We start from the raw sequence: 27,650 nt of genomic DNA on the forward strand, positions 1-27,650 counted from the left end.
GCAGCACCTTTGTCTCTTCCCGTCATGCTCAAAGTGTCCTTCTGGTTTTGTTTTCTTTACTTATTTTTGGCCCTGAGGTTTCCTTTCAGAATAGCTGCAGGGCATGGAAATAGGATGGTGTGGCCTCAGCCCTGCAGTGTGCCCGGGTAGGGCAGGAGCACTCTGCTCTGCTCATTTACCACTCTGAAAAAATAATAACTAAATTTGGACTCAGGAGCCATGTCAGCCTGAGCCAGACAGGGACACTCTGACCCTGAGGTCCTCAGGGGCTCGTTCAAGTACACCCAAACTGTACAGGGTGCCCTTGCTGGATGCTAGCTGCAGCACAAAGCTCAGGCCAGTGGCTGGTGCAAACCCCACCTTCCACTAGACCACATTGGTTTAAACTCCAGCCTTTGGAGGCAGATAAGCTGTTCTGTGTTTTGTTTCCAGCAAGGTGTTATGATTTCATAAAGCTTTCAAAGCCTGCAATTGCTTTTAATAACAGATTCCTTTCAGACAAAAGGGTGATTCCTCCAAGCCCTGCCACCTTGGAGAGACTGAGTTATTTCAAAAGCATTAAGGGACCAATGCTCCATGCCTGCCATGTGATTATTTTTAAAGTAATTTTAAAAAGTAAATTTCAAATGGAAATGTTTTGGATGTGCTGGCTGAGTTCCCTACTGGTCTCCCACCATGGTGCCAGTAAGGTTGCTGCTGCTGGCAGCCTGCCTGGGCAGCACCCACTCCAGGAGCTAAACATAGGTGCTGGTTGCACAAAGCACTTTGGCACATGTTAATTATCCTGGCGCTTTTTAGGAGTCTTGGGTGAAATATGTGTTTTTATAGCCAGTTTTCCATATTTTTTTTAAGCAGCCTGGAGCAGAAGCCCTTTAATTACATTAAAAATTGCCTCCCACCAGGACTGTCTGTTCCCAAGCCCTGATGAAATTTTAAGCTCAAAGCCAGGCACATGCTCACTGCTTTCCTAGGCCAGGCAGCTCAGGACAGCAGGGGACAATGGGAAGCAGGGCTATCTCTGCCCTGAATGCCCAGCAGGGCAGCCCCTCCAGCTGCTCCAGCCCCATGGGAGTTGGGTAGGACATGGGAATCCTCACAAATGCTGATCTCTCTCTTTATCAGAGGCTGCTGTGTTGGCACAGAACTGCATGGCTGAGGTTGGTTTTTTTTGGTGTGGGTTTTTTTTTTGTGTGTGTTTTTTTTTTGGTTTTTTTTTTTTTCTTTTTTGGTGGGTGTTTTTTTTTGTGTGGGTTTTCCTGGCACAAGGTATCAGCTGAAAGCCATGGCCAGCTCCAGGCCTCCCTTATAATTAAGATTCTTTGCAGTGACAAAAGGGGCTTTGAAGCCCGTGGGGTAGCTGTACTCTGCAGCCCCAGGGGTTGCATGGTGGGCATGTGGCATGGTCTGCTGCCAGGGGTGCTGGACCCTCGAGGGGCTATGGGGGACCTCTCTGTCCCCAGAAACAAGTTATGTGCATAGTGTTCCCTCAGCAACTAACAAATCCCCAGCATGTACCTGTGTAGCCCTGTACCTGCTGGGCTCCCCTGCATGTAGTTGAGGCTGGTTTTGCCCCTAGTTTTGAGAAGAAACATTCAGGTATTTTGTGGCAAAGTGGATTTTTCTGTCTTAAATAACCACAGTTTTACCACTGGCTAAGCTGACCATTACAGATTTATTTTTCAGCCCCTCTCTTCCTTTCTCTTCCTTCTCAGGCTGGAGCTCTGAAAGCATCAAGTGGGATTTGCAGCTCTCCTTGCCACTACAGGAAGCAAAGCTGCATTCAGTGAGGAGTCATTCCCTGAGCTGCTACAGCCCAGATGTGCAGGAGCTTAGGGACCTTTGCTGAGGAGTGCAAGAAAAATCTGGGAAAGAAGGAGCAGAGATACACTGGAGAGCTGGGTGGATTAAATCCAAGCAGGAAATGATAAATATAGGTAAAGGAGAAAAGACATCCCTGCAGAGGTGGGTGCAGGGGGCAGCATCCGCTTGCTGTATCCTGTCTCCAAGGTCCCCCGTGTGATTTGAGTTCACATGTGGATGGGTTTTTTTTTCCATTTTCCCCCGACTCCCAGGCAGTTATTTTGCTTTCTGGGAACATACACAGATTTCAGCTGAGCAATGACTGATTTTTGAGAGCAGGAGACTGGGCTGGCCCCTGTGTGGGTCTGTGTAGTTTGCAGAGCATTAGAAACAAAGCAGACATGCATTTTGTAGCAACACTATGGAGGAAATGGCTCTCAAATGGGCACTGGTGACACCTGTACCTAGTACCCTTTTCTTTCCCTTCCCTTACCAAGGCCTTTGCAGGCATTCTGGAGAAGGATTTTTTTTTAAATTTATTTAGTTTTTTGGGTTTTTTTGGTCTAACGGTTCTGCACAAGTGGCTGTGGGGCTGGGCCTTCGAGGTCGGTCTTTTTGTCCACTTGAAAACACAGTGACAGAATTTCCCAAAAAGGGAGGTAGACACTCCCCAGGAACAGATTTCCCAATATTTATTTTAATTAAAACCCAAAGTGTTATTATATCTTGGCCTCCCAGCCGCACATCTGAGGCCAGACCCTCAATTAAGCGGCGCAGTGCAAACCTCGCTGGGTTTGGCAGAGGCATGGGGCGCTATGTTTGTGCACCAAATCTGCCAGCGTTGAAGTTTTGGAGGGTTTTTGGTGCATGCTGGAGAGCTGGCGTCACTCCGGACAGGGCGGTGACTGGCCTGGGGGGAGCAAAGCCAGACCTTATATCCCAGCAGGGCAGCAGGGGGAAGAAATCTGTGCTGGCTGACTCCGTGGATAGCTCTCAGTGCTGGGGCAGGGTAAGTTTGCTGCTGCTTTTCCCAGCTCGGTTATGCCTTGATATCTGCTTTTTGCAGGGAGATGGGAGGGTCAGCTTGCTGGCAGGATTGGGGTGCTGCGTTTAGTCCTTTCCTGGATCTGTGGCTTCATGAAGCACTTGGATGGAGGGGATGAGCATCCAGAGCCTTGCTGTGAGGTCAGGGAAACTTGTAGCCACTTGTTTTATAGCCTGAATTAAGCAAAAATAAGCAAACTTCAAGCACGGATAAGAGTAATAACAATTCCCTACAAGCACAGCTGGTACTGGGTTTAGGCAGAGGAGAAAAGAAGGTTAGTGGGCCTGATGAGCTCAGGGGGATGCTGGGAGCATTGTTCCCTGGGGGAAGGCTGGGGTGCTGCTGGAAGAATTGGGTGTGCTCCTTTCTCCTTGATGCAGGACGGCAGGCTGTGTTGTGGTGCCTTGGGTGTGCAGCTCAGACCTGCCCAGAGCTAAGTCCCCTCCAGCTAAGCTTGTGTGGAACTCTGCATTGGTGCCTTGCCACTGCTATTTTTGCCAATGGCAGACTGTGAAGCCAAATATTTCCATTATTTGTTTGCTTGTTTGTTTTTCCTCAGTGAGGTTACACTGTCTGTGGTGTAATTCCCAGGAGCTCTGCTTCCTGGGCAAAGCCCAAGCAGATCTTGGAGCTATGGAAGGGTGGCCGCAGTGGGCAGTGCTCCCAGCACTCCAGCTGCTCCTGTTGCATCTCCAGTGGGGCTTGGCTTTCTCCCCTCCCTTAAGGGCAATGGGGAAACAGGAATAAGTCATCCTTCTCCAGGTAAGCTTTGAGTTCACTACATGGTGAAACTTGCTTTTCTGGCTTTTTGTGGCTTCTAGAAAAAACAAAACATATTCATGGAAGTTAAGGCAGATCTTTAAAAGAAAGAAGAGAAAGAAATAACTGGGTCTACAGAGGGGTTGGGTGACCTCAGCAGGAAAGGCTGGAGGTCAGCTTTTCTTCTCCCCACTCACACATGTGGACACAGACATGTGGACGGTTTGGAGTGGTGCTGGTGCTTTCTAGCTGAAAATCAAGTCCTCTGTGTGTTCTGGTGTTCCTAGAGACAGCAGCTATGAGGAGTGTCCTGGTGTTTTTCTGCCTGGTGGGGATGGCGTGCACCTTCTCGGTGAGTGCCAGGCGAGGGGGGACCCCTGGCCTTGCCGGGGCTGATGTGGGGCGTGTACCAACCCACCCTTTCCCCCAGGTCAAGAACTGGCTGCTGCGACCCAGGTTGGATGACTCGGAAGAGAACGCGGTAGGGTCTCCCCGACCCTGCATGCCTAGTCCCACATGGGGCTGATCTTGAGGAAGAGCACATTTTGGTGGCTCCTGCACCCAAGACCCCAGACTGATGGGATTTCCCCCTCCTTTTCCTGGTAGGTTTTCAAGAGGCAGCACCGGCACTACCTGTACAAATACATCTACGTGTATTCCCCGCAGCGACGGTACCAGGTGGGTGCTTCCGAGGGGTTGCTGCTGCTTTGGCACCTTCCAAATGCAGAGATTTTGGCCCAAATGAGATAGAGGTATGATCTGTGCCCTGCTGGCATGGCCTGTGGGCATGGGCACAGAACATTGTATTCGTGACACCGCTGGGAGCCCACCCACCCGCCTCCAGCTTGGTTTTTCCTCTCCTTAGGGCAGTGACTCATCTGAGGAAGAGGGGGATGGCTCGGAGGAGGAGGGAGAGGGGGTGAGTATGGCAAACCAGCAGCCTGCAAAACAAATACGGGAATTTGGGAACTGTCTTTGGTTTTCTAGTCTCTGCTCATCAGCATTTGTGGTCACTGACTTCCCACAGGCTTGCACTCTGGATACAACTGGATTTTCTACTCTGGACCTTTTTTTTTTTTTTTTTTGTCAATATTTTCCTTTTGCTTTCTGTTTTCTTCCTGGGCAGGGGTTGCACCATACAATCCTGAAACAAATTCTCTGTGTTTCCATTTCTAGCAGCTCAGAAAGGAGCAGGACAGGCCAAAGGACAGAACCAGGGAGGTTCACACAAGGAAAAAAGTGCTGTTAAGAACTCCTGCTACCTTTCTCTTTCAGAGTCTGTTACCCCTATGGCACTGAGAATATCCTATGGAAAATCCAGTTATGCTCTGCATGTGTGTCTGTGGAGTGACACAAGCTGATGCTATATTGGGAAAGTCAAATTTGTACCAGTCAGGTGGTAAAGCTGCTCCTGTCTGCTGGATCACTGGGAGCTTGGGCACCTCTGTAGTTGTGAGAGCAACTCAGGTCCAAAATGAAATGTAAAGGGTAACAAGGATCTTTTGTGCCTTATTGGGCTGCAAATGCTCAAAAATAATCCATTTGGTCTCAGGCACACAGGTGCTTTGAAATAAGGATCCAGTATGCTTAGAATCCTGTGTGTCACGCCTAATCAAGTCTTTTATTTTTTTCTTTTTTAAAAGTTATTTAATGAAAGCCAGGGAATCCTGCTTTGGGAGCCTGTCAGGGCTTGGGATATAGCATGGGGTTGGCCCCTGTGCCAGCCCTGGCACCTCCCTGCAGTTTGCCCCTTTTTTACCTGTTTCTCTCCCCTACCACTGCAATCTCTAGGGATAAATTTGAGCAGTGGGATGGGCAGCAAAAGGTGGAATTTCACTTCTCAGGAAGAAATTAACTGGTATACAGTAATGTAGCTGCTCTTTAGGTCTGCCCTTTTCATTTAGAGGGTTGTTCCCATGCAGGGATGTGCCTTCACTGGCAGGGTGGTCAGCAAGACGAATTGTGCTAAAAGACCCCAAGGTCAGTTATGGGTATGTAAAAAGCATTATAAAGTATATAGGTATGTAAAAAGCATTATATTGTCTGCTGTATAGGGAGCATTGCTTCCGCTGGCACAGCTGGCTACACTGTGCAATTTGATGGCTCTCCTGTTGGAGAGGAGAGCAGCCTGGATTTTCTCTGCTAGCAGGTGCACCTGTATGTCAAGGTCTGAGGTGCCCCAAAATGCCAGGGTAGCCATCCTTGGTCTTGGCATGTGAGCAGCAGGGGTTGCCCAGGGCGGCGATGACATTGACCTCAGGTCTCCGTGCCATGGCTGGGCTCATTTGGTGGTGCCAACAAGCTCCACCTCCCAGGCTGGGCCCTGGGTGAATTGCCCCACCAGTTCCTCAGTGTCTGCTCCAGGCTCTGCTTGCATTTGCGTTATTCCTTACCCTTTCTTTAGCCGTGCACCCCATGGCTGATGCACCCCAGCTCTGCTGCTGATCTCTGGAGCCGAGTGTTGCCAATGGCTGGTGGGGTTTGGGCTCACGCTTGGCTTTGAGCCGTCACACTCTCACTGACCATCCACACATGACATGCAGTGTGTCCACATGTAGTGTTCCTGTGGCTTTCTTTGTTTACTGGAAACTGGGGGAGGTAACTTCAGAAGAAAACCTTTAGATGCTTTGCAAAGCAAAATGTGGAGCCAGAATGGAAACACCCGACTCCAGCCACCACCACATAATTGCACAGCTCCAGTTGCCCTGCTGCAGCTTCTACATTTCAGCCTGGAACAAGACCTGTGGGAAAGCAAGGAACTCAGAGCAATGCCCAAATGCTCTGTGTGGATGCTCTGTACCCCTCTCGCTGCTGGGAGGCCTGCACTGCACTCCAGCTGCTGACCCCCTGTCCTGTCCTGTACCTGTCCTTGTAGGAGCCATTTTATGCTGGCGCCAAGGCAGCTGGACACCCCGCTGGAGTAGCCCCTGAGGACTGCCAAGGTGCACTGACAGGAGATGTCACATCCCCCCAGCAGGTGTGGTTTGGGGAGCTGGATGGAGACCCATGGGGAGGGGACTGTTCACTGCATGCTTACTTGTACCCATGGGATGGCCTGCACCCTGTTTCTGCTTGAGGGGTTGCTGTGGAAATACCGATAGCTGGACCAAGCTCTGGGCATTAACCTGGGGCTGGAAGGGGTACCCCAGAAAGACAGTCCTGCCATGCAATGTGTGGGGAGATGCTCAGTTGTGCCCATACCTTCCGCTTTCCACATGGAGCTGCAGCCTCCTGACATCTGAGTAATGCTGTGCTGTCTTCCCTCTGCCAGGGCAATGGCTGCCAAAGGATCATGCAGAGGACTGCCAACAAGGAGGAAGACTCTGAAAATGAAGACAGTGATGAGAATGAGGAGGAAGAGGAGGACGAAGAAGTAGATGAGAATGAGAATGGTGTCAATGGCACAAGCACCAATACCACAGAGGGTATTGGACCTCATGGCAATGGCACTGTGGTGGCTGAGGAGGCCACTGGTGAAGCTGAGGAAGAGGAGGAAGGGGAAGAGGAGGAAGAAGAAGAGGAAGAGGAGGAGGAAGAGGAAGCTGAAGCCACCACCATTGCAAGCACCACCAACGAAGAGGGTCTGACACAGGCCACCACTATGGATGATGGGGGACCCACAGATGCCACCACAGATGCCACCACAGCTGGGGAGCTGTGGGAGTATGATGTGACAGCCAGGGACCACAGCCGGGGCGAGGAGGGCACCACTGAGGGTGGGTACGAGGAACAGGATGAGTATGCACGTGGGGACAGCTACCGGGCCTATGAGGATGAGTACGGCTACTACAAAGGGCATGGGTACGATGTGTATGGCCAGGATTACTACTACAACCAGTGAGCAGGGGGGACAGCCCTGCCAGCCCCAACCACTCAGGAAGGTGCATTTGAAGGCTCCCTGGAGCCACCGCATGCCAGAGGGGATGCCAGGCATCTTGCTGTGCACACTGGCTCCATCCCAGGCTTTTTTTTTTTTTTTGTATCTTGCAAAGTGAAATGAAATGAAATGAAATGAAATGAAATGAAATGAAATGAAATGAAATGAAATAAAGCAACTGAACTGAGCTTGTTGGTGACAAAAGGTTTGCTGCCAAAATTTCTGGGTTCAGTGGAGCAGCACAGCGCTTGGTGAGGGGCTGAGGGGCTATGGTTGCCCATGATGCTTAGGGCTGAATCTTGTTATTCCAGCTCAGACACACACAAAAGGAGGGAGGAACAGCAAGGCTAACGTGGAAAGCTTCTCTAGAGTGCCCTCTGAAAAATGAAAGGGTGCTCTTAGGGACACTGCTGTGGGGTTACAGCCACATTTTATGTAAAGTTGATGTGAATTTCCAATACGTGAGCAGTGATAACTTTATCATGTCTTCTATTCCTTGGTAATGTGCCTCCCATGGCCTGACCACACACCAGGTAATGTTAATAAGGGTAAAACCATTAATTTCTCTTTCTGTGCATCACGAGCTGTAGGTGCACACCCTTGTAATGAGGGCTTTGCTTTGTCCCTCTACCAGGCATGTAGGTACAAGGCTGGGCAACTTGGATGTGTGTCTTGAACACCAGTACTGCAGCCCAAAATGTCCCTGTCACACAGCCTCATTCCCAGAGCAAGGTAGGGCAGTCACAGTGACAGTGGTGTATCCACTCCCCTCCTCCATCAACGATGGGGATGCCTTGCTGGGAGTCCTCAGGATCCCTGCTCGGGGTCACTTCTCAACAGGAGTGTGTCCCTGGCCAACTAGTGATCTGCATTATGGATAGGGATAGAACAAATCCCACTGGGTTCCAGGCAGATGCCACCATCTGGGAATAGTGATGGCCCTCATACACAATTTATGGCAGGTACCATGCTGCTCTTGCACTCCTAGGAAGGGAGCCTGAGTTCAGCTTCTGATGTAGGTCCAACTGCAGAACTAGTCTATTTCTGCAGCAGCAAGTTGCTGGCCATTGTACAAAACTACTTACGTATGCCAAAGCCAGGCTGTAGCTTCTGGGGAGGCGGGAGGTGCTTCCTGCAACGTTGGCACCCCTGGGGACAAATCCCTATGGCGGCACTGAGGAGCCCTGCACGCACTCATGGCTGGTGTGATGGAACACAAGAGTTCCATCAACCACATCCCCAGGGGGTGCCCGGATACGTCAGGGAACTGGCATGGACAAAGGGCCCTGGCACTGCCAGGGGCTGGGTCCTGTTCCTACAGGGCGCGTAGCCCAGTCCCATGTGCGTCAACCCCCCAGGCACCTGTCAAAGGCTCTCCTCCAGGAACCAAGGCACATGGGCTGGCTGCCCTGTGGGGTGGCATCCGACTGCCACTCCCTGGCTGGTGGCAAGGGTCAGTTTCCTGCTGGCTCCAGGATTTGCTCCTGCTTGAGGCTGGATGCTGATGGTTTAAGCATTTCTGGTGATAATGCAGGAGTCATGCCAGCTCCCAGGGTTTGGGTTAGGGCAGATTGGAGAGTGGGATGGGAGCAGCTGTCACCACCACCACAGTGACTGCCTGAGCCAGGCTGGCTTTAGCAGTGGGAACCCTTCGTGGCAAGGGTGTAGGTGACCAGCAATGCCACCAAAACTAGAGGTAGGGAGAAGAAGGGCTTGTACATCATGCACACCCTTGTAGCACTTCTTCGTAATGAAGTTGGGCCCAAAGGGACCTGTGCAAGCAGTGCATGGGAAAATATACATTTGTTTTCTTTTCTGCCACTCTTCTATTTTGCGCTTGCACAGGTTTAGCTCAGAGGAGTTGAGGCTGAAGCCCAAAAACCAAGTGTCAGAAGACACAGCACGGTGGTGGCTCTCAGCTTTGCCAACCCTGCCCTTCTGTGCCAAAGGGCCAGGACCAGGCCTGGTTCTGGATCTTGCCTTTCCATTTCTGCAGCCCTGCTGGCTTTCCCACGTTGATCACAGTGAGCAAGCCAAGACCCACTGCAAACCCTCTTATCGATAACCAAGCTGGATGGGTGCCACACTAAGATCTGCACTAATCACTGAGCAATTTTGCCTTCAGAACAGATATTTATAAACTATGCTTTCTGTTTATCCAGCCAGGTGGAACATTTGATAGCTGTCTTTTACCACAAACACATTTTTAGCTGGAAATTACTCCCCCTGGTTATCTGTGAGTGCTGCCAGAGTTGACAAATGTCCCTGGGCAGGAGCTGATTGGCTCTGTACACCCGGGGCCAACTTTAAATTTCAGCAAAGTGGGCACAGGCTCCACAGTCTGCCACTGGGACCTGCCTCCAACAGGAAAAGGTAATCTGCTTATCTAGCTTCCTGCCCAGTCTCTCCCTAACCCTTCAGCTCTGCTGTCAGGGCTTCTCCTGCTTTCACTCTGGGCAAGCCACAATGGGGATGGGGACATCCCAATCCTTGGCTGTGCATATCTCTTGAGCTTACATTGCTTTTGTACTGCTGATCCTTGTGCATGAATTTCCTTCTGGTGTTTCCTGTAGCAATACTGGTATGTCTTCAGTCACTGGGATGGACCTGCAAGCCCAAGCAAGGGTGGTTGGGTGAAATGAGAATTATTGGCCAATGGAGCTATTGCCTGCTGCCATTTATTAGTGCTGTGAAAGCCTGCTTCTTTCTTAATTCAGATTTACAAACAGCTTTGCTTGCAGCAACTTTGAGGGATCATTTATGGCAAATATCCACCCAAGCTGCTTTGACAGAGGAAGCTAGGCAGTTTTAATAGCACTCAGAGCTGCTGGCTATGCCCTAAGCATGTGGTGAGAGCATTGCCCTTGTTGCGAGGGATGCAAAGAGGCAGGACAATGCTAAGGGCCACCACAAAGCCTGGGAAAAGCTGAGGTCACTGGAAAACCCTGCTGCCATGGGAGCTTTGGGATAGCAGGAGCTTTTAGATTGCTGCTAACCAGGATTATTGAGAACCACAAGTCCCAGGAAGACAAACTGCAGCAACGCTTCACTTTGTACCTCCAGGAGCAGCCCAAGATGCAAGCATCCCTTGCCTGTCTGTGCCTGTGCCTGCTCAGCACAGCCCTCGCCACACCCGTGAGTATGGCTTTTCCTGGGTTCCCAGCATACTGCTGGAAGCATGAGATGTGCTATCCTGTGCATCTTGGCATGCTTTCAGCAGCGGGAACACATGGGTTGTAGTTGTGTACACCACCTCTAGTGCCTGGGGAAGGGAGTAAGGTGGACAGCAGAGGCGAGCCCAGAAGAAAAAAATATATATTAACACTGAGGTGGCTGAGCATGTCCCTTCAGTTTAGCAATCAGAGCATTGCACAAGTGTCTGTCTGGGTGGCTGGTACCTCTTCTCCTGGATTTCTGTGGATCTGGGATCTGCCCAGTGCTTTTGGCCTGTGAACAGCTTGAGCCAAGCCACAGGAAGGGAGGTGTGGGAAGGGTGCTCATCTTACCTGTGTGGGGAACAGTGGTCAGCGGGGTGCCCACAATATTTTCAAGCTCTTCTAATGTGAAATTTTGAGAAATTTAACTAAAACCAGGGCAAACTAAGATGACTATAATAGGAGCCATTTTTGTCCTGCATAACTGTTGCTCAGCTTACTAAATACATAGCTAGAGTGAAAGTCTGCTCCTAGAAAAGGTTTGCTTTTTTGTCAGGACAAGGAAGAGGGAAATCCCATCTTCTCTGAGAAGGCTCCTCCCATGAGTATTTTACCCCCTTCCCTTCCGTCTTTACCCCACAGAGCAAACTCTCACAACCCGGTCTGTAGCAGAGCAGCCCAGGGGAAGGCAATAAATCAGCACAGATTTGCTTTTCAGATAGGGGCAAGATGGGAGTTAATGTTATGCTGTGTGACCAGAGCTGTAATCCAGCCTTTGACACTGTTCACAAACAATGAAACAACCTGGGAATATTCAATACTTTGGGGTGTGTTTCTGCCCCTTCAGATGGGCTTGGGATGTTTCAGTGACTAATTTTTCTGAAATCAAAGAGGACTCCCCTCCATGGGGCTGTCTCTCACTCTGGCATGTAGGGAATGCCTGAAATGGCTTTGTGGTGCTCAGCTACCAGCAGTAGGTCCCCCAACCCTGAGGGATGCACTAGCCAATACCCACCAAAAGATGCCAGGATAATCAGGGAGAACTGGAAGCCTGCAAGCATGTACAGAAACCCAGCCGTGAGGACACAGAGGTCGCTGCTCATTAGCTCAGTAAACACTGGAAACTCCACCAGTTTGTTATTTATCAATAATACCCTATGAAAGCTAGCATGCAATACAATCATGCTGTAGCAAAATTCACAATACTTTTCAGATCCTGGAAATGGGATTTTGACCTTTCCTACTACTGCTGTCTTTAAGTCAGCACCCCAGGTAGTGCCTGGGAATTTATTGGCTTATTAATGCACTTTTCCCACCCTTCCCTGAAGGTGGGAAAAGGTGGATGGTCAGCAGCGGGCAATGGCAGCTGCCTGTATGCTGAGGCAATATTTGATGCTTCAGCTCTTGCCTGTGTTTTGCTGCCCACAGGTGCCACCGCCGCTGCCTAGGAGAGCTGCTGGGAACTGTGTGGGACAACACCGGGTATGTATCCTTCTGCCACCTCCTGGGGCCTCAGTGGGTAGTCGTGGGACTCTACTGCAGTACCAGATACAGAAAGGGAAACTTCTGACAATATAATTAATAAGAAAATGGTGGGTTTTGGTTGTTTTCTTCCCCACCAGATACTTCTGAAAAGCTGCAACGCCAAGCATGGCTTCTACATTTTCAAATATGTATACTCATACTCGACGCGGAGGAACCAGACACAGATAAAGGTAAGGAGGTGGCCAGGGGACACTGCTGGACCCTGGCCTGGCTGCGGTGCCCCCAGCAGCAATCCGTCACCCTGACCTGTCCCTTGTGTGTACTGCACAGAAAGAAGAGGCTGGCCACCAGAGTATCATCCCCAGCCAGCGGCTGGATGAGGATAATGCCAGACGAGAGCCACCGGCTGGGTCGGCTGGGACGGCCCCAGAGCACAGTGACAACAGCAGCACTGAAGTAGTCGAGTATGGGATTGTCTTCAAACCCAAAAACCGCAGCACCCCAGGCATCAGCAAGGATGGCCCCAGTCCTCACCCTGGCACCGGCACACAAGCGCGTGGCAGTGGTGGTGGCACGGGTCCCATCCCATCCAGCTCAGAGGGCAGCGGCGATATGGATTTCGTGGTGGAAGTTGATGGCGGTGTTCCCATTCTCCCTCAGGGTGAACGCCCCAGTGAGGTTGCAGTGGGGAACAGGTCCAGTGTCAGGAGTGAGGATAAGGATGATGGTGCCCCCAGGGTGACTCCGGGGAGGGGAGCTGTGATTGCTGAGAGGGGCAGGGCCCCTACTACCAGAGGGGCAGGGGATGAGGGCAGCGGGGAGGCCACTGTCTCTGGCCAAGGGCAGGAGGGTGTTAAGCAGGGTACAGGGACAGGAGGTGTTGCTTTGTCCTCTGTCACTGAGAAGATGGAGGATGTCCTAGTGGATGCTGCAGGTGTGGGTGAATATGATTACATCCCTGCTTCAGGCAGTGTCACCGTCACCCGTGGGAGCCTGGGCAGCACAGACAGGGCCAACGGCTTCACCCAGTTCTCTCCAGACAAGGATGACGAGGTTAACATCTTCATTGGGAGGGCCAACATCCATGTGGGGGAGCAGGAAACCACCCAGGCTGGTGTCACGGTGGGTAGGGAGAATGACAGCATCCCCTCTGTGGGAAGCGGCAGGCCCCTCCGCAGGCTGGACGTCACTGCGGCACCCAGTGGTGAAGATGACAGCATCCCTACCCACGGGCAGCCCGAAAGAATGGCCACCAGAGCCACCCCAACCCGCGGGGACAGCGTTGCCAGCAGCCTCAGGGACGGCCATCTCACTGGAGAGGATGAGGAAGGTGCCACCACCATTGGTGTTGATAGAGGACTGGTAACCCCTGTCGCCTGGACAGTCACTAGTGGTGACATTACCAGCTCCACAGTGACCAGAATCCATGGGAAAGATGATGATGAAGAGAGAGGAGAGGGGCAGAAGTCCAAGGGGAAGCCAGACCATGTGGCTACCACGACCCCCCACCACTGGGATGACATGGAGGCCACTATTGCTGTCCCAGCCAAGGGGGCCGGCATCCGCCCGGCCCACACCACCCCGTCGGTGACAGCCAGCAGCCACAAGGCAGGCACGGGCACTGTGCTGGGCAGAGGAGGGAGCGGGGAAGTAGGGACAGCCACCTCCAGACCCTCCCGTGTGGAATCACGGCCTGGGGCAGGGGAGCGGGTCCGTCCAGGGGGAGCAGGGCATGACAAGACACCCAGGGTGGACACAGCACCGTCCCCAAGTGGCAAACCCAGTGGCTGGGCATCGAGCGGGGCCCAGACGAGTGCTGGTGGCCATGATGGTGATGCTGGGGGCAGGTCTCATGCCAGCAAAGCAGGAGGCAGCCCCGCTGCACAGGCAGGGCGAGACACGGGCCGGGAGCGGGGGCATGGCAGAGGGAGCACGACAGCCGCGCCGAGGGCCAGGGGCGGCCGGCGGCCCGGGCAGCAGGGCAGGAGGCTGGGCGCTGGGGCACCGGGCACCGTGGCGATGCTGGGCCGCAGCCGGCAGCTGGACCAGGTGAAACGCGCCGACGAGCTCCATTTCCGCGAGCGGGCCTTCTACAGCCTCGGCGGGGCGGGCGGCGGCCCACAGGGCCCCTACCCCGGCCTGGGGAGCGCCGACAGCAGCCAGTCCTCCGAGGGGGACCGCGGCAGCCACAGCGAGAGCGGGCAGGCGGGGCTGCAGCCCTCGGGGTACCCCCAGGGCCGCTGGATCCAGGGGCCGCTCTGAGGCACGGCCAGCACCACCCCGGCAGGCGCCAGCGGTGGAGTTGGGGAATCCCACCCGCTGCATTTTCTCCCTTGGCATCCCCACTGCGGGCTCTGCTCTTGCCTGGGTGAGGGGCAGGTTGCTGGGGGCACACGGTGCTTCACAGCCCAGGAGCCAAAAATCACTGGTTCATGCAATCTGCTGTTATTCTGGGGGAGGCTGCACATGGCACAGCAGCAGGAATGTACTGTGGGTGTGCTGTGCTAGGGAACAGCAGCTATGCTACAGGGCATAGGGTAGCGGTGTTTGTGCACTGATGCAAAGCAACTAAAGAAGCAGTGAGAAAAAAGCCTCTGTCCTCGCAGTTTCACTTCCAGCCTACTGGAGAAATAAAGGCGTTTCTGTACCTGAGGATCTGCTGGCTCCGGTGTTTGCAATGGGACTTCAGGCAGTCACTGCCACAAGCGGCATGCTGGGAGTGGGCTGGTCCCTAGGCATAAGGGGATTTCTGGCCCTAGCACATCCCTGCCATTTCTTGTGGGACTACAATTTGGCCAACAAGCCCCACACATCCCTCCCCTGGGGTACCAAATGCTACCAGATCCTGCCCAGGACCACCGGCATCCCTGGGCTTGCTAGGGAAGCCCACAGAGCATCCTTTCCCTCGGTTCCTCCACCTCCCCCAACAAGAAGTCCTCATCATGCCCTCCTGGTGGTACATTTCCTGGCCACACTCTCCTTCCAGGAGCACCAGAACACTCTGGCTGTGCCACCGCCACTCCTGCCACTGGGCCCCGCACACAGGCCAGGCTGGGCTTTGACATCCTGGAGCCATGCCCTCAGTGGTGCTTAATCACTGTTTATGCAATTGCAGGTTGCTTTTTCTGTCTGAGAAACTGCTAAAACAGGTGTGTTCAGCAGCATTCCAGAGCGAATGGCACAGTGGAAGAGGCGCTGAGCCTTGAGGAGAGAGGTAGTGCCTCAGCACATGCTGAGGGGACTCACCACCCGTGCTGTGCTCATGCAGGGAGTGTGTGGGAGCAGCCAGGAGCAGCCACAATGTCAGTGAAGTACCCACAGAGTGCCTGCTTCCCTGCCCTCTGCACACCTGCATGCAGGGAAGTGGCAGATCCTGTTATGGGACACAGAATCACAGCATGGTTTGGGTTGGAAGGGACCATAAAGATCATCTAGTTCCAACTCCCCTGACACAGGCAGGGATGCCACTCTTTACACCAGGTTGCTCAAAGTCCCATCCAACCTAGCCTTGAATGCTTCTAGGGATGAAACATCCATAGCTTTGTGCAGCAACTTGGTACTTAGGGGTCGTACATGGTTGATTCATGCTGGAGCACCAGGACACTGTGTGAGAAAAGATTTAATTTAGTTTATCAGTTACCACCAGCTCTTGGGAATTTGCTACTGCTCATGGTCTCCAGGAGAAAAAGTCAAAAATTCCACATGCCCACCGTGGCCCCCACCAGAAGCTACTCTGTGTAGCTTGGTCCCTGCTGCAAGGACATGGAGATTTAGGCAGTCTGTGGCAGGGATTTGCCTGCAGCTTCCCAGGCTCGGGGCAGCATGCAGAAGACTCCCAAGGGCTCATGGACCTCCCATGCTGGCACATCCAGCTCAGACTAAAAGGTGCTGCGGGGCTGCTGCCAGTCTGGGCTGGGTGACTCGCCCCTAGAATAGGCACAGCACATCACAGCCCCTGGATTTATGGACTATAGCAATGCTCTGGGGGTCTAGGGCTCAGCATGATTGCCTGGAGAATGAAGAGGGTGGTTTTGGGGTCTCATCGCTGACAGGGCTGGAACTAAGGAGTTTGCAGCATAGTGCCCAGGCCCCTCCATCCTCAGTCCTGACCGTACCCTTGTCCAAAGGATTAAGCAACATCCTTAAGCAAGGGCTGAGCACCATCTAGTGGAATAAAAAGCCTGTTGCTGGAATTGTTTTGTGCCTGTTGAATGATGCCTAGTTTTGCCTGATGCTGGTGTCTTGTCCCACTTCTTCCTCGGGGTCCTGGGGAGCTCTGCCTGAATGGCGAGCTCAGGTGTCAAACTGGCTAGTTCAGGTATAAATGGCATACCAGCATTAAGTCCTTGCACAGTTGCTGCGAAAGCACCTGGAATTTTTGTGCTGTGACTCTGGATCTTCATCTGGGAGAGTACAGTATTTTGGTACACTCACCCTGAGTTCCCTGCTCAGCACCACAATGCTGCCCGGTCCTGCTCTTTCAAAACTCACCTGCCACATAGCACAAGAGGCCACTGAACATAAAATCTGCAAGTTTCCCTAGGAAAAGGTTTTCCCAGAGTATTGGAGCAAAGCAGGGAGCTGGTTTTTCCTTGCAGTGAAGGGTGAGCAGATGAGGGCTGGCAGGATGGGGGTTGACAGTGTGACACTGCCCATCCCTCATGCTCAAACACCCTCAGCAAGCTGAGCTAGAGGTAGTCACCAGGTCTGGGAGAGGTTCTTCTGTGGCCCTTTGCTCTTTGACTCTGCGGAGCTGTGTGTTTTTGAGAAAATATTTAATTTAGCCTTTTAATAAATACACATTTACATTATGTTCCTTGTGTTTTGTTTGGCTGGTTTTTTTAATCAAGGGCAGCAGCGATTTATCTGCAGGTGTTTCTTCACTCTGGGACAGCAGAGGCTGTTGCTGAAGTGATTTAAGGTCATTCATCCCACCCTGTTAGTGCATGAACCCAAGTGAAGAGTGGTATGTACTGTCTAAGGGTACAGAACAAAAAATAAATTGTCCCTAAAAATCCCAGCTACTCTTATGAATGCTAATTGTGTTCATGTGGCCAGGCAAGTATGGGTACACACTGCTGCTTCAGGCCAGCAAGGTTGCAAAGAACTGCTAAAAGGCTTTTTAAAAGAAGTCTAAAAGCCAATTATGCACTTTGAGGAACCATTCAAATGGAATTTTAAAATTTATGTTTTCAGCTACAGAGATCAGTGCTAGCTGTATGGAGGGGGCAAGTGGTGCCCATCACAAATAGCCCTTCTCAGATGTTTTCTTGACTGTGGGGTGGTAGTGGGAACTGCCCAGAGAGACAAGGGTGCCTTCCCAGTTGTAACACCATGGTTTTTCAGAGGAGGGCAAAAGCAGACAGCCAGAGGGAGCAGTTGAAAGCACCTCTCAAGAGAGACAGAGCATGGCTACAGGACAATAATGATTTTCCATCTCACCTGCTGTAGTTACTCAGTGAGACCCATCTTCATCCCATGCCAAAGACCAGGGACTGAGAGGGACTGAAATACTGTGCACGCCCCCAGCAAACCCTTCTTCCCAGTCTGCTCAGCCTTCCTGCCCCTAAGCTGGCAGCCAAGGCTGGGCAACTGCAGGGGGCCTGGGAACATCCAAGTTTTTGAATGATGGAAGATGCCCCAAAGCCTCCATCCTTTGCCTCATTGCCATTGAGGAGGGTGCAAAGCAGCCCCAGCAATAAGAAACTTGAGGTTTACTTCTGCAGGAGAAGCCACACAGAACTGCCTATTACCATGGGGGTTCAAAAATGTTTTTACTTACTCTGAACAGTCTCTAATAGACCATCCACCAGCACTTCCCTGTAAACATTTTGGAAAACATACTCTGAAGTCAGAACCGTTGCTATAGTCAAGTAAAGGCACATTTTGACACATGGAAGAAAATGCAAATCTCAGTGATAAAAGTAAAAAATATGATTAGCCAATATTATAATCTGTTTGGGGCCTCTTTTGGTAATCCTTGCCTATTTCCCTGCATTCTCATGGTAGCTTTAGAGGGACTGGTCTGCAAGGTTTCTTTGGAGTGCAATTGCCTTGCAACTGGATACTTTGTTAAACAACATCCTATATTACATTTACCCTCCTTACATTGCTTTTTGGGCCTTGCTCTGATAATCAGGGTACCCCTGATTTTGGAGAGTACAGAGCTGACAATCTCTGGCCAGTGAACTGTGGGTTTCTCACTTCCTGAGGTTCTCTGGGAAAAAAACTTCTCCTGCCAAAAAATCCTGGCAAACTGTAGCCATTGTGTGAAAATCCCAATGCTGTTCCTCCAGGTGATTAATATACCAAGCCAGTCAGTCTGGGTTCAGCTTAGGCTGTTGGCTATAACTAATCGTTTAAGTTTGGGAAGTTGGTAGATACGAACTTCTTCTGTCAAGAAATGGAATGGCAGGGGTGTTTCAGAGATCTTACACCTTGCTTCAAAGCTGGCCTGCATGGGAGGAGATAAAATAGGTATGTCATCCTTTCAGCTTCCCTGCGATGTGCAGAGAAGGGGCAGGAGCTTTGTCTTCCTCCCACCACCAAGTGATGAATATTTTCAATAGTAGCTTTAATTTAAAAAGTGCTGGGCCTTACAATGAAGTCTCCCAGCCCCCTGCTGCCATCATCCAGCAGCAATGAGGAAGATCAAGCCTGACAGCCTTCAATGTTTGACTCACTGAAAGCTGACCCTTCTTTTCCTCAGTGCTCCCTCCTCCCTTTATCCCTGTTGACACATTCCTGCAAAAAGCCATCCAATTCCACCCCAAAATACAAGTGGAGCTGAGCCCACTCAGCCAACATCAGCTGTACCTGTAGAGTAAGTGAACGGGCTCCCTGCCTTAACACATGGGATGTTTCATACACCAGTTAATCCACTCCTGCTTCATCTCATTTTAAACACTTCTGCTTTTCAAAACTGCTGGGTCCAAAGGCAGAGTTTTAGATAATAAAAATCCTGAAGGAGATCTAATGCTTGAAATAAAAATGCTAAGGTGCTAGATCAATTCCAAATACATATTTAATATATTAATAAGTAAGTATTTTGTGCCAGGCATTGAATATGAGAAATGAAGGGTGAGTGTATGATGACCAAAACCAACCTTTGCTTCAATTTCCAGACATAGGACTGAGAAAAATGGGAAAGTTGTCCCCATCTGTCTTTAAACACTCAACACTTTGCCCATTACCTGATAACTGTTGTATCAACAGAGAAATTATGTTAAGAAAAGATCCTCCTCATGTAGATTATGAGCTGAAAATATCCATATGCTATCCACAGCACTGGATTAATTTCTACCATCCTCCCCACACCCAAGAGCACCCATGGGACCAGGGGCTGAGGAGCATCCTTGTATCCAGCAGGGCTGGGATGGGTTTGCTGCTGCTCTTAGGACTGCCAGTCAAACCCTTTGAATGCAGGTAAAGTGGCAGACTGGCTAGAAGAAAAACTGAATTTTAATTTCACTTTCCTTGCTGTGTTGCCTTTCATAGCAGAGCAGGGCTTCAAGGGGAAGGTGCTGCCGCCAGGAGCAGAGCAAATCTCCTCCCAATCATCTTGTGAAATGCTCAGCAGAGGAACAGTTGAACACCTGAACAATTAAAGACTTCAGAGACTTTAAATAAGAATCTAAATTGTTAGACTTCCACTAATTTAGAAAAAAATCCAACCCAACCTCAAAAATCTCTCAATTTAATTTTAATTTCTATTTACTTGGAATTAAAGTTAAAAGAGTCTCATGAGAGTTTTCAGCCACAGACTAAAAAATATGGAGGAGCTGTGGAATGCCTCTCCCAGAAAGGCCAGTCTGGCCAGGGTCCTGCACGCCCTGATGCAGTGGATTGTGTCCCTGCCCATGGCAGAAGATTGGAACCTGCTGATGTTTAAGGTCCCTTCCATGCCAAAGCATGTCTGGGGCACTTCCAGAAAGTATATAAAGAGTTTGCAGCAAATGCATGGTAACAGAAGCCTATTAAGACTTCATGTAAGTTTGTAGTTTGGGAGACAGAAGATTTTAATCTCCCTGGGTGCTAGCAGTAGTTCAGAAATGCTTACAGTGTGAACAATGACCTGATAAAATTGTGAAATATTCTCCTCATTTTCAAGCCTTTGGATAGGCTTTTTCTTGGTGAGACAGCTGGTGAGAGATCAGGGGGGACTCCTTTTCCTTGATGACACGTGCTCAGGGAGGAATGACCCATAGCATCATGTGATGCATATTCCAGCCTTTGCATGAGTGTTATCTGTGCCCTCACGCTTTCATTGATGTTCCAAAAATGGGGGCCATGGTACCCTTACTCCCACAGAACATGCTAAGGCTTTGCTCCCTCTGAGAATCAGTGAAAGCACTGGAGAAGCAGATGATTCTAGTCAAGAAATGGAGCAGGCTGCTGGCTCCTAGCACAGGTGGATCTTCAGAGCCAGAGCCAGTAGACTTTGAAGAAAGTGGTACACTTTCTTTTGAGCTTAGTAAGGCCAGAATCTGCTTCTGGAGTACCGGGGTCAACTCCAATGTGTGCATTTGCCAGACTCTGGACCCTTTAGTGAGGAAGAAGGGAAATGTGGGATTTTAGGAAGCACCTTGTATAGCATCTGTAAACAGCAAGGCTCCCAACAGGCACATGGGTTTGTTACTGAGCTGTGATACATTTGCACTAGCGGGAGATGAACTGTGTAGCAAAGGTCCAAGTGCTGCTCAAGTACCTGAATGTCTACTCTGAGCAGCTGGCAGTTGCCCCAGCTGCCACTACACAGGGTAGCAAATTGTTTGGGATCTCCCAGCTGGGAAGCAGAAAAGGAAAATTTGTCATTAGCTGTGCCTTGTCCCTCAAGGGAGCCTCTACAGGACGGTACTGTAAAATCAAGATACCTGCTATGATTCCAGCTTTAGTTTGGTTTTTTTCCTGTGTGATACACATTCCCCTGTGTTAGATAAATCTTATGTTGGTGTGTACCTCCTGCAAGCTGCTGTCATCCAACAGAACCGTGTGAGGAGCTCAGCCACTCTTTCTTGTAGAGGACAGGGCTGGCAATGCTCTTCTGTGGACTGTTGAGAGCAAAGCTGAAGTGAAATGTTGGACACATTCCTGGAAAGAAGAGACCCAGGGAACAGATGAATCCTACCTCAGCCTGTTCCTCTGGGGCTACCCATTTCATTCCTCTGCAATTTCTCATATTGATTCTAACATTCTGATTTGCAGCTGGTAAGGAATTTATAGGTATCACAGCTGACTCTCCTGACTCTGAAGACATCAATGATTCTGGCAGTATTGTGGTAAGCAGTGAATGACACACTTCTCTCCATCTCACAGCCAAATTAGTTTTCTCTTGTGCTGCCAGGCCTTCCTTCTGGCATCCAAAGGTTCAGGGCTGAAACACAGGTCTGACTTACTTACTTTAGATATAGCTCCCAGTCAACCCCAAATGCACCTGTGAATGCATCAGCATCCCTGAGTATCACTTGCAGAGAGTGGGAGAATAATTTAAAAGACCTTCTTGCTCCAAAACTTGGAGAGAATGCTTAGCAATCGTGGGTAATAGAACAGAATCAGCAGCAGCCACTTTCCAGAGCAGCAGATAGTTCGGCTGTGCTATTGGCAAGTGATGATGACATGGAACTACGAGATAGTGATGGGTATGTGAGAGATAAAGTGATAAAGTGTCTCTCCAAAGTCTAATTTCTGACATAGGGTAGAATGAGATTTTTTGGTCAAGTTTCTGGGTTCTGCTTAATTCTGTGTGAAAACTTCAGACATAGAATATAATATATAGACATATATAATGTATATATATATATATATATATATATATATACACATACATATATATATATATATATATATACACATATATATACACACACAAAATATATAGATACAGAATATAATATAATCTCTTCCTGTCTGGAAGAGAACTAAGTAAAAAAATCCTAGCAAAATCTAGCAGAAACAGTTCTTCTCTGTTTATGAGGTCATTGATGAATATGTCTTACATAATTGCTTGAGATGTGCTGAAATGTTTGCAGTACATAGGAGTTTTTGGAATAATTGTGTTGCTGGGCTGGGGTGTTGCTAAGTCAGAGTAGGGGATGTTTTAATTTCTGACATTCTATGTACCAGTAACACTTTAAGTATGGTGAAATTAATGGCTGCATGTTCTTTCTGGCTGTGTTCATATTCTTCATCTGATCTGTTATAATTGCTTGGCTGAGCTGGTGGTGATGTGTAACACCAGGGCTGCACACCAAAGTCTAATTGTATTTTCTTTTTTCTCTCTTCCCATATGCACTAATGCAAGCTTATTGAAGGTGAGTTTACATTTTAAAGTCGAACATGGAATTGTTATAAAGATAATCATTAGTTTTTCTGTGTCCTTTCCAACCATCTCAAACAGCAGGGATTGAAACTGCATTCAGCAAAAAGCAAAGAACAGTGCTAAAGCCTCTGGCCAGTGTCTTAAAGAATGGATCCCATCTATGTTTGATAGCTGCTATCAAACACGGTGGAAAACCCCCACAACAGAAGTTGTTGCTCAATACTTATGTAGGAAGGAACTTTAATTAGGTGACCTTTTCTGTAATTTTAATTGATTAGTGTTTGATTATTGTTACATGGACACAGGAGTTGCAAGAGATCATTGTTGCATGTGTTGCATAATTCTGAGAATTGAAAACCAAACAGCTGTTCTTACCCTTTGGGCATTACCAGGCCATTAAAAATATATCTCCTTTGAACTATTATTAAATTATTAAACTATTATTAAATTATATGTGTTATAATTTTCAAGTTACCTTAACACCATAGGACCACAGCAGACCCTGCTAGTAAGAATTGTGCGAAAGGTCTTCCCTTTATAAGGCAGATTTGTTCACAAATAGTATAACTGTGTGGAACATATGACACTGAGACTCTCTCAGGTAACATTTTTAGCTGTTCATAGGGTGAATAGAGCAAATGTTTTGTGCTGGTCTGTAGCAGAATAGTCACAATGTGTGGAAGGGTTCAGCCTCAATATTTAGGGAAACTCGTTTATTTAAGACTGATTTTAACCCAGCTGAATAGGGTCCATTTCAAATAGGAGCCATTACAGACCATTTATACTTACTCATTTAAAGGATAGTTCCAAGGAGAGAGAGTAAATAATAGATCTAACTTACTGAAATTAAATTGCAGGATGGGATCAACAAAGAAGCCGGCTGCTGTTGGACAACTCTGTACTGAATGATGATGAGGTAGATGAAGCAATAGATACTGATGTATCTGTGACTGATTCAGCATTTGAAGAAAGGGATTCATCAGAAGATGAAACTGGGAGTTCAGAGTATGTATGACTCGTGATGTACCAGACATTTAATTTTGCCTTTTGTTTTTCGTACAGACAAGACTATGTTTTACTGCTTACCTTTGTAAGCAGTACCTTTTTACTACTTACCTTTGTGGCCTGGCTTATCTTTGTAACCCTTACCTTTGTAACCTTTTTAACTTACTCTACTTATTTCCCATTTCCAATGATGACCACATCCCATGCTGCATGATGATCAAATTATGAGATTTTTACTTTTGGAGAGGAAGGCAGCCCAAAGCGGATGGAAAGCTTTGCACACAGCCTTAAAGATGAGTTTGGGAGTATAGCAAGAGAGGGTGATTAGGCACAGGCCATAGCTTACAATACTTTACATTTTCTTTTCATGCTGGGCTCTAGTAGTGCCATTAGATAAGGAAATGCTTTCATTGGTATTGATGGCTTGACAGCAGCCAGACAAATTCTGTGCAGGTTTTAATAACTGGTGTGCTTTGGATTACTGGAAGGCAAGATAGGAGAGAACTTAATATAAAAGAGGCATAATTTTCCCCTTTGACCTCAAGCTCCTCTGTTACAGCATGCACCTTCCTGTTCTGTTTAGGTGAGGCTGAAAAGAGGCACTTAACATTGAGCAAAGTCCTTCTTTCCAGAGCTGTCTGCAGTGTTACTCTGTAGTGTCACGCCTTGTTCCATTCTAGAATTAATACTTCCCAGAGGACAGCTCAATGTTTTAGTTAAAAAGCTGCTATTGATAACCTGTTGGATATAAATGCTGCCGTGCATAGATGCCCAATGCTGGAGGCTGCTGATACTTCAGATCCTAGAGCAGGGTGCCTGACGGCATCCTTCTCCCAATGAAAACCAAGATGCTCTTTCCTTTGGGAGACCCACACTTACTGTTACATACAGCAAACTCAGAGACTTAAGGATATGCAGGGTTCTCCAAAGGAAATGTGTCATGGCACTGCCAGACCTACGTGTTCCTCATTATTCAGCAGTAACTGACAGATTGCAGATACTCCAAGTCCTATTTGCCTGCTTCCAGTAAAGCAGCTAACTCAAATTCTTTCCTGTTGTGATTTCCTTTCTCCCAGATCGTGCCAAGTGGACGACTGATTTTGTCAACACTGTGTGGCCATGTCTTTTGCAGTCAGTGCCTCCCTTTTGCCCTTCAGACTGCCAGCTTTTGCACAACCTGCAGGACAGATATCACTCCAGGACAATACCATCCCACTTATATATAAGTACTTCTATTTTTCAAGACAGTCTTAGATGGATTTGGGGGGATAGGTGGTATAATGAGGGTTTTTTCCTATGTATATATAGTTTTTGTTGTATAAAGTTCAATTTTTCTCTGAATTTAATTATAAATAAATTTTAAATTTATTTAAATATAATCAAGTCTGTTCATCTATGTTGGATTCTGTTGGTAGGCAGACATTTCTTTTAACAGGTGGAAATAAAACCCTGGGTTTGATCAGTCAGAAGTGCTTGTTCTTTTCATCACACTATAGTAATTGATTTTTGGGGGAAAATGCTGAAGGTGTAAGCTTTTGAAAAATGTAGTTCTTGTGATAACATGTGCTTGATAGGGGAAGGGAACTAGGCACTGCTTGCAGTGAGAAGTCTTTTGTTTCTTAGGACAGACCCAGCTATCCTATCTTGCTAAAAATGTCATTACTTCAGCGCTTTGAAGGTTGAAAGAGCAGCAGGTTGTGCACACATCCGAAGACAACTATTTTCTTTGTGAAGAATTCATTCATATTTTTTGTTTATGGCCCAAGCTGATCTTTGTTTTGTCCCTGGTTACAGTGTTCCATTGATGATCGTCAGGTGATGATAGGAGCACTGCCAGCTTCTGTGAAGCTCTGCCACTTCTAAAAAGTCTGTAAGCTTAAGAACATAATTGCTTCAGTATAATTGCTTTATTATAGCTGCTTCAATATTGCTTCAAAACCAGAGCACTATACTAGTAGTTATAGCTATCTATCTGTAAATAATTCTGATTAACCTCTTTTTGAAAAAAATCATTATTATTATTGTTGCAACCAATTTAAATGAATAATGCATTTTATTTTTATAAATATATTTGGTTTGCCATCCTTTGTGCTGCTGGACAAAGTTGTATAAAGGCTAAATGACCCCTGTATAACCTTTTGGACATAAACCATTGACAAAGTCTGGTGCCCAAGACTGGATCCCAGACTAAGCTCTTCTTCAAGGAATTCAAAAAGCAAGGGGTTTTTTCTCCACCTTTTGACTTAACGAGAGAGCTTCTCTTAATAAACTTTGTGTGAAGCTCCCACTCTGAAATATCCTACCCCCACAGCCCCCCAGAGTTACTACACTAGCCCAGACCTGAGAGGGCTTTGGGGGAAATATTTCAGGGGCATTGGCAAAAGATTCCAAAAGCGGCTCCAACCCCTGATGTGGTCAAGATGTTTATTCCAGGGGAGGAAGAGGGAAAGAGAATGAACATGGAAGATCAGAGCCTTATCTAGACTCCTGCTCAGGAAAAGATAGTTGGCTCTCAGCCAGTTAGGTCAAGAAAGGAAGGAAGGGTTAAACTAACATGGTCACAGCTACAGGGGTCTCTGGGGAGGGAAAACCCCTTCCCCAGAGCAATCCAACATCAATCCAACATCACTCTGCCTGCAACACAGGTGCCAACCCCCCTCTTTTGTCTCAGGTATCTCACAGCAGCTGTGGACAAGTCCTTCACATGTGTATTTCACCACTGGGAAGATGTGCTGGAGAAGCTGCTGGCCACAGACCCTGCAGTCATGGCTACTTTACACACTCCTCCTACCAGAAACTTGATCCAAGGACAATTTCTGGGCATGAAAAGTAGATGTTTAAGGAGGGATGGCAGCCCGACGTGGCTTGCTTTGTAAATAAACAGCAGGGTGTGTAATGCAATAGCACGTATACTTGGCCCCAGCTGGGCTGTTTCTTTATGCTGTGTTGTTTTGGTGTTCTGGATCAGAAATCTGTAGGTTTGTTTTTGTACCAGCCACTCAACCACTAAACTGCTTAACCTTCTCCTCAGTCAGCGTCTTGGAAAAGCCAAACACAAGCAGCTTGGGCTGCGTGAAAACATGAGCAGCAGACGGGCCTGAAAGCAAAAGAAAAGCTGTAATTTACTGGAAAGGAGAAAAGAAAAGAAAAGAAAAGAAAAGAAAAGAAAAGAAAAGAAAAGAAAAGAAAAGAAAAGAAAAGAAAAGAAAAGAAAAGAAAAGAAAAGAAAAGAAAAGAAAAGAAAAGAAAAGGAAAGGAAAGGAAAGGAAAGGAAAGGAAAGGAAAGGAAAGGAAAGGAAAGGAAAGGAAAGGAAAGGAAAGGAAAGGAAAGGAAAGGAAAGGAAAGGAAAGGAAAGGAAAGGAAAGGAAAGGAAAGGAAAGGAAAGGAAAGGAAAGGAAAGAAAAGGAAAGAAAAGGAAAGAAAAGGAAAGAAAAGGAAAGAAAAGAAAAGAAAAGAAAAGAAAAGACTGTCTGGCAGGGACCAGGGGATGCTGCTGCGGGAAGTGGTGATGTGGATCAGCTATCACATGTTAAACACATTTTGTCTTGGTCAGGTCATAATCCCATATCTTTGATGAGGAGCATCTCTTCCTACTACTAAAACTGCAGAGATGCTGTTAGAAAAGCCAAAGCTCAGCTTGAATTTAATTTGGCTAGAGATACTGAAAACTGCCAGAAAATGTTATTTAGATACATAAATAACAGGCAGAAACCTAAAGGAAATATTGGCCCTCTGTTAAAAAGGAGAGGTGAATTAATCACGAGAAACACAAAAAAGGTTGGTGATGAGGCAGAGTTTCTCAACATTTCTTTACCTCTGTCTTTGCCAGTACTGCTGCTCTCCAACTTGGGAGGAATTGGATAAAATAATTGCAGTTGGCATGTATTTAAGTGGAGTCCTGATGGCAGTGTAGGCTGCACATGCCAGCAATAGCAGGGGCACCCTTAGGCAAGCTATGGAAATTCAGAGCACTGCATGAGCACCAGGATTTGTGCCACAAACATTTAAGTTAGCACTTAAAATTTGTATGCAGCTTCAAGGCAGGGCTTGCAAAGTTGATTTCTTGGGGATAATATATTAATTAAGCAATCAAGCTCATGAGAGCAGAGCTGATGCAGGAGTACAGACACTGCCAGACCTGCTCAGCAGGGACCACTGCCAGGCTTGTGCAGTAGGCTGTGTGGTGCTGGGGGGACAAGGAGAAT

At 48.3% G+C, this 27,650-nt stretch overlaps 2 protein-coding genes across 4 annotated transcripts; both read left to right on the top strand.

The window, feature by feature from the left end:
* Window positions 1-921: 921 nt before the first annotated feature.
* Window positions 922-7,669, top strand: IBSP (integrin binding sialoprotein). 3 transcript variants are annotated; one of them, XM_072928760.1, is made up of 8 exons: window positions 922-1,076; window positions 1,713-1,934; window positions 3,892-3,956; window positions 4,035-4,085; window positions 4,211-4,282; window positions 4,470-4,523; window positions 6,480-6,581; window positions 6,876-7,669. In XM_072928760.1, the coding sequence occupies exons 2-8, from the start codon at window positions 1,922-1,924 to the stop codon at window positions 7,443-7,445; spliced, it is 927 nt and encodes a 308-aa protein (XP_072784861.1). In that variant the 5' UTR covers window positions 922-1,076; window positions 1,713-1,921; the 3' UTR covers window positions 7,446-7,669. The 3 variants fall into 3 exon arrangements, with proteins under 3 accessions (XP_072784861.1, XP_030127797.4, XP_072784862.1); XM_030271937.4 differs by having other exon boundaries at window positions 956-1,157; XM_072928761.1 differs by lacking the exons at window positions 922-1,076; window positions 1,713-1,934 and adding an exon at window positions 2,031-2,809.
* Window positions 7,670-10,437: 2,768 nt separating this feature from the next.
* Window positions 10,438-14,751, top strand: MEPE (matrix extracellular phosphoglycoprotein). The gene is made up of 4 exons (XM_030271938.4): window positions 10,438-10,616; window positions 12,065-12,118; window positions 12,259-12,351; window positions 12,452-14,751. The coding sequence occupies exons 1-4, from the start codon at window positions 10,557-10,559 to the stop codon at window positions 14,381-14,383; spliced, it is 2,139 nt and encodes a 712-aa protein (XP_030127798.4). The 5' UTR covers window positions 10,438-10,556; the 3' UTR covers window positions 14,384-14,751.
* The last annotated feature ends 12,899 nt before the right edge of the window (window positions 14,752-27,650 follow it).

Source organism: Taeniopygia guttata, chromosome 4 (assembly GCF_048771995.1).
Source record: "Taeniopygia guttata chromosome 4, bTaeGut7.mat, whole genome shotgun sequence".
Taxonomy (NCBI): Eukaryota; Metazoa; Chordata; class Aves; order Passeriformes; family Estrildidae; genus Taeniopygia; species Taeniopygia guttata.

What these genes read in the sequence shown, in the direction of transcription:
- IBSP (XM_072928760.1), top strand. An exon ending in CGGAGGAGGAGGGAGAGGGG is followed by an intron (nt 4,524 to 6,479) that starts GTGAGTATGGCA and finishes CTGTCCTTGTAG; the next exon opens with GAGCCATTTTATGCTGGCGC. An exon ending in ATGTCACATCCCCCCAGCAG is followed by an intron (nt 6,582 to 6,875) that starts GTGTGGTTTGGG and finishes TCCCTCTGCCAG; the next exon opens with GGCAATGGCTGCCAAAGGAT.
- MEPE (XM_030271938.4), top strand. Translation starts at nt 10,557, where the DNA reads ATGCAAGCATCCCTTGCCTGTCTGTGCCTGTGCCTGCTCAGCACAGCC. An exon ending in ACTGTGTGGGACAACACCGG is followed by an intron (nt 12,119 to 12,258) that starts GTATGTATCCTT and finishes CTTCCCCACCAG; the next exon opens with ATACTTCTGAAAAGCTGCAA. An exon ending in GGAACCAGACACAGATAAAG is followed by an intron (nt 12,352 to 12,451) that starts GTAAGGAGGTGG and finishes TGTACTGCACAG; the next exon opens with AAAGAAGAGGCTGGCCACCA.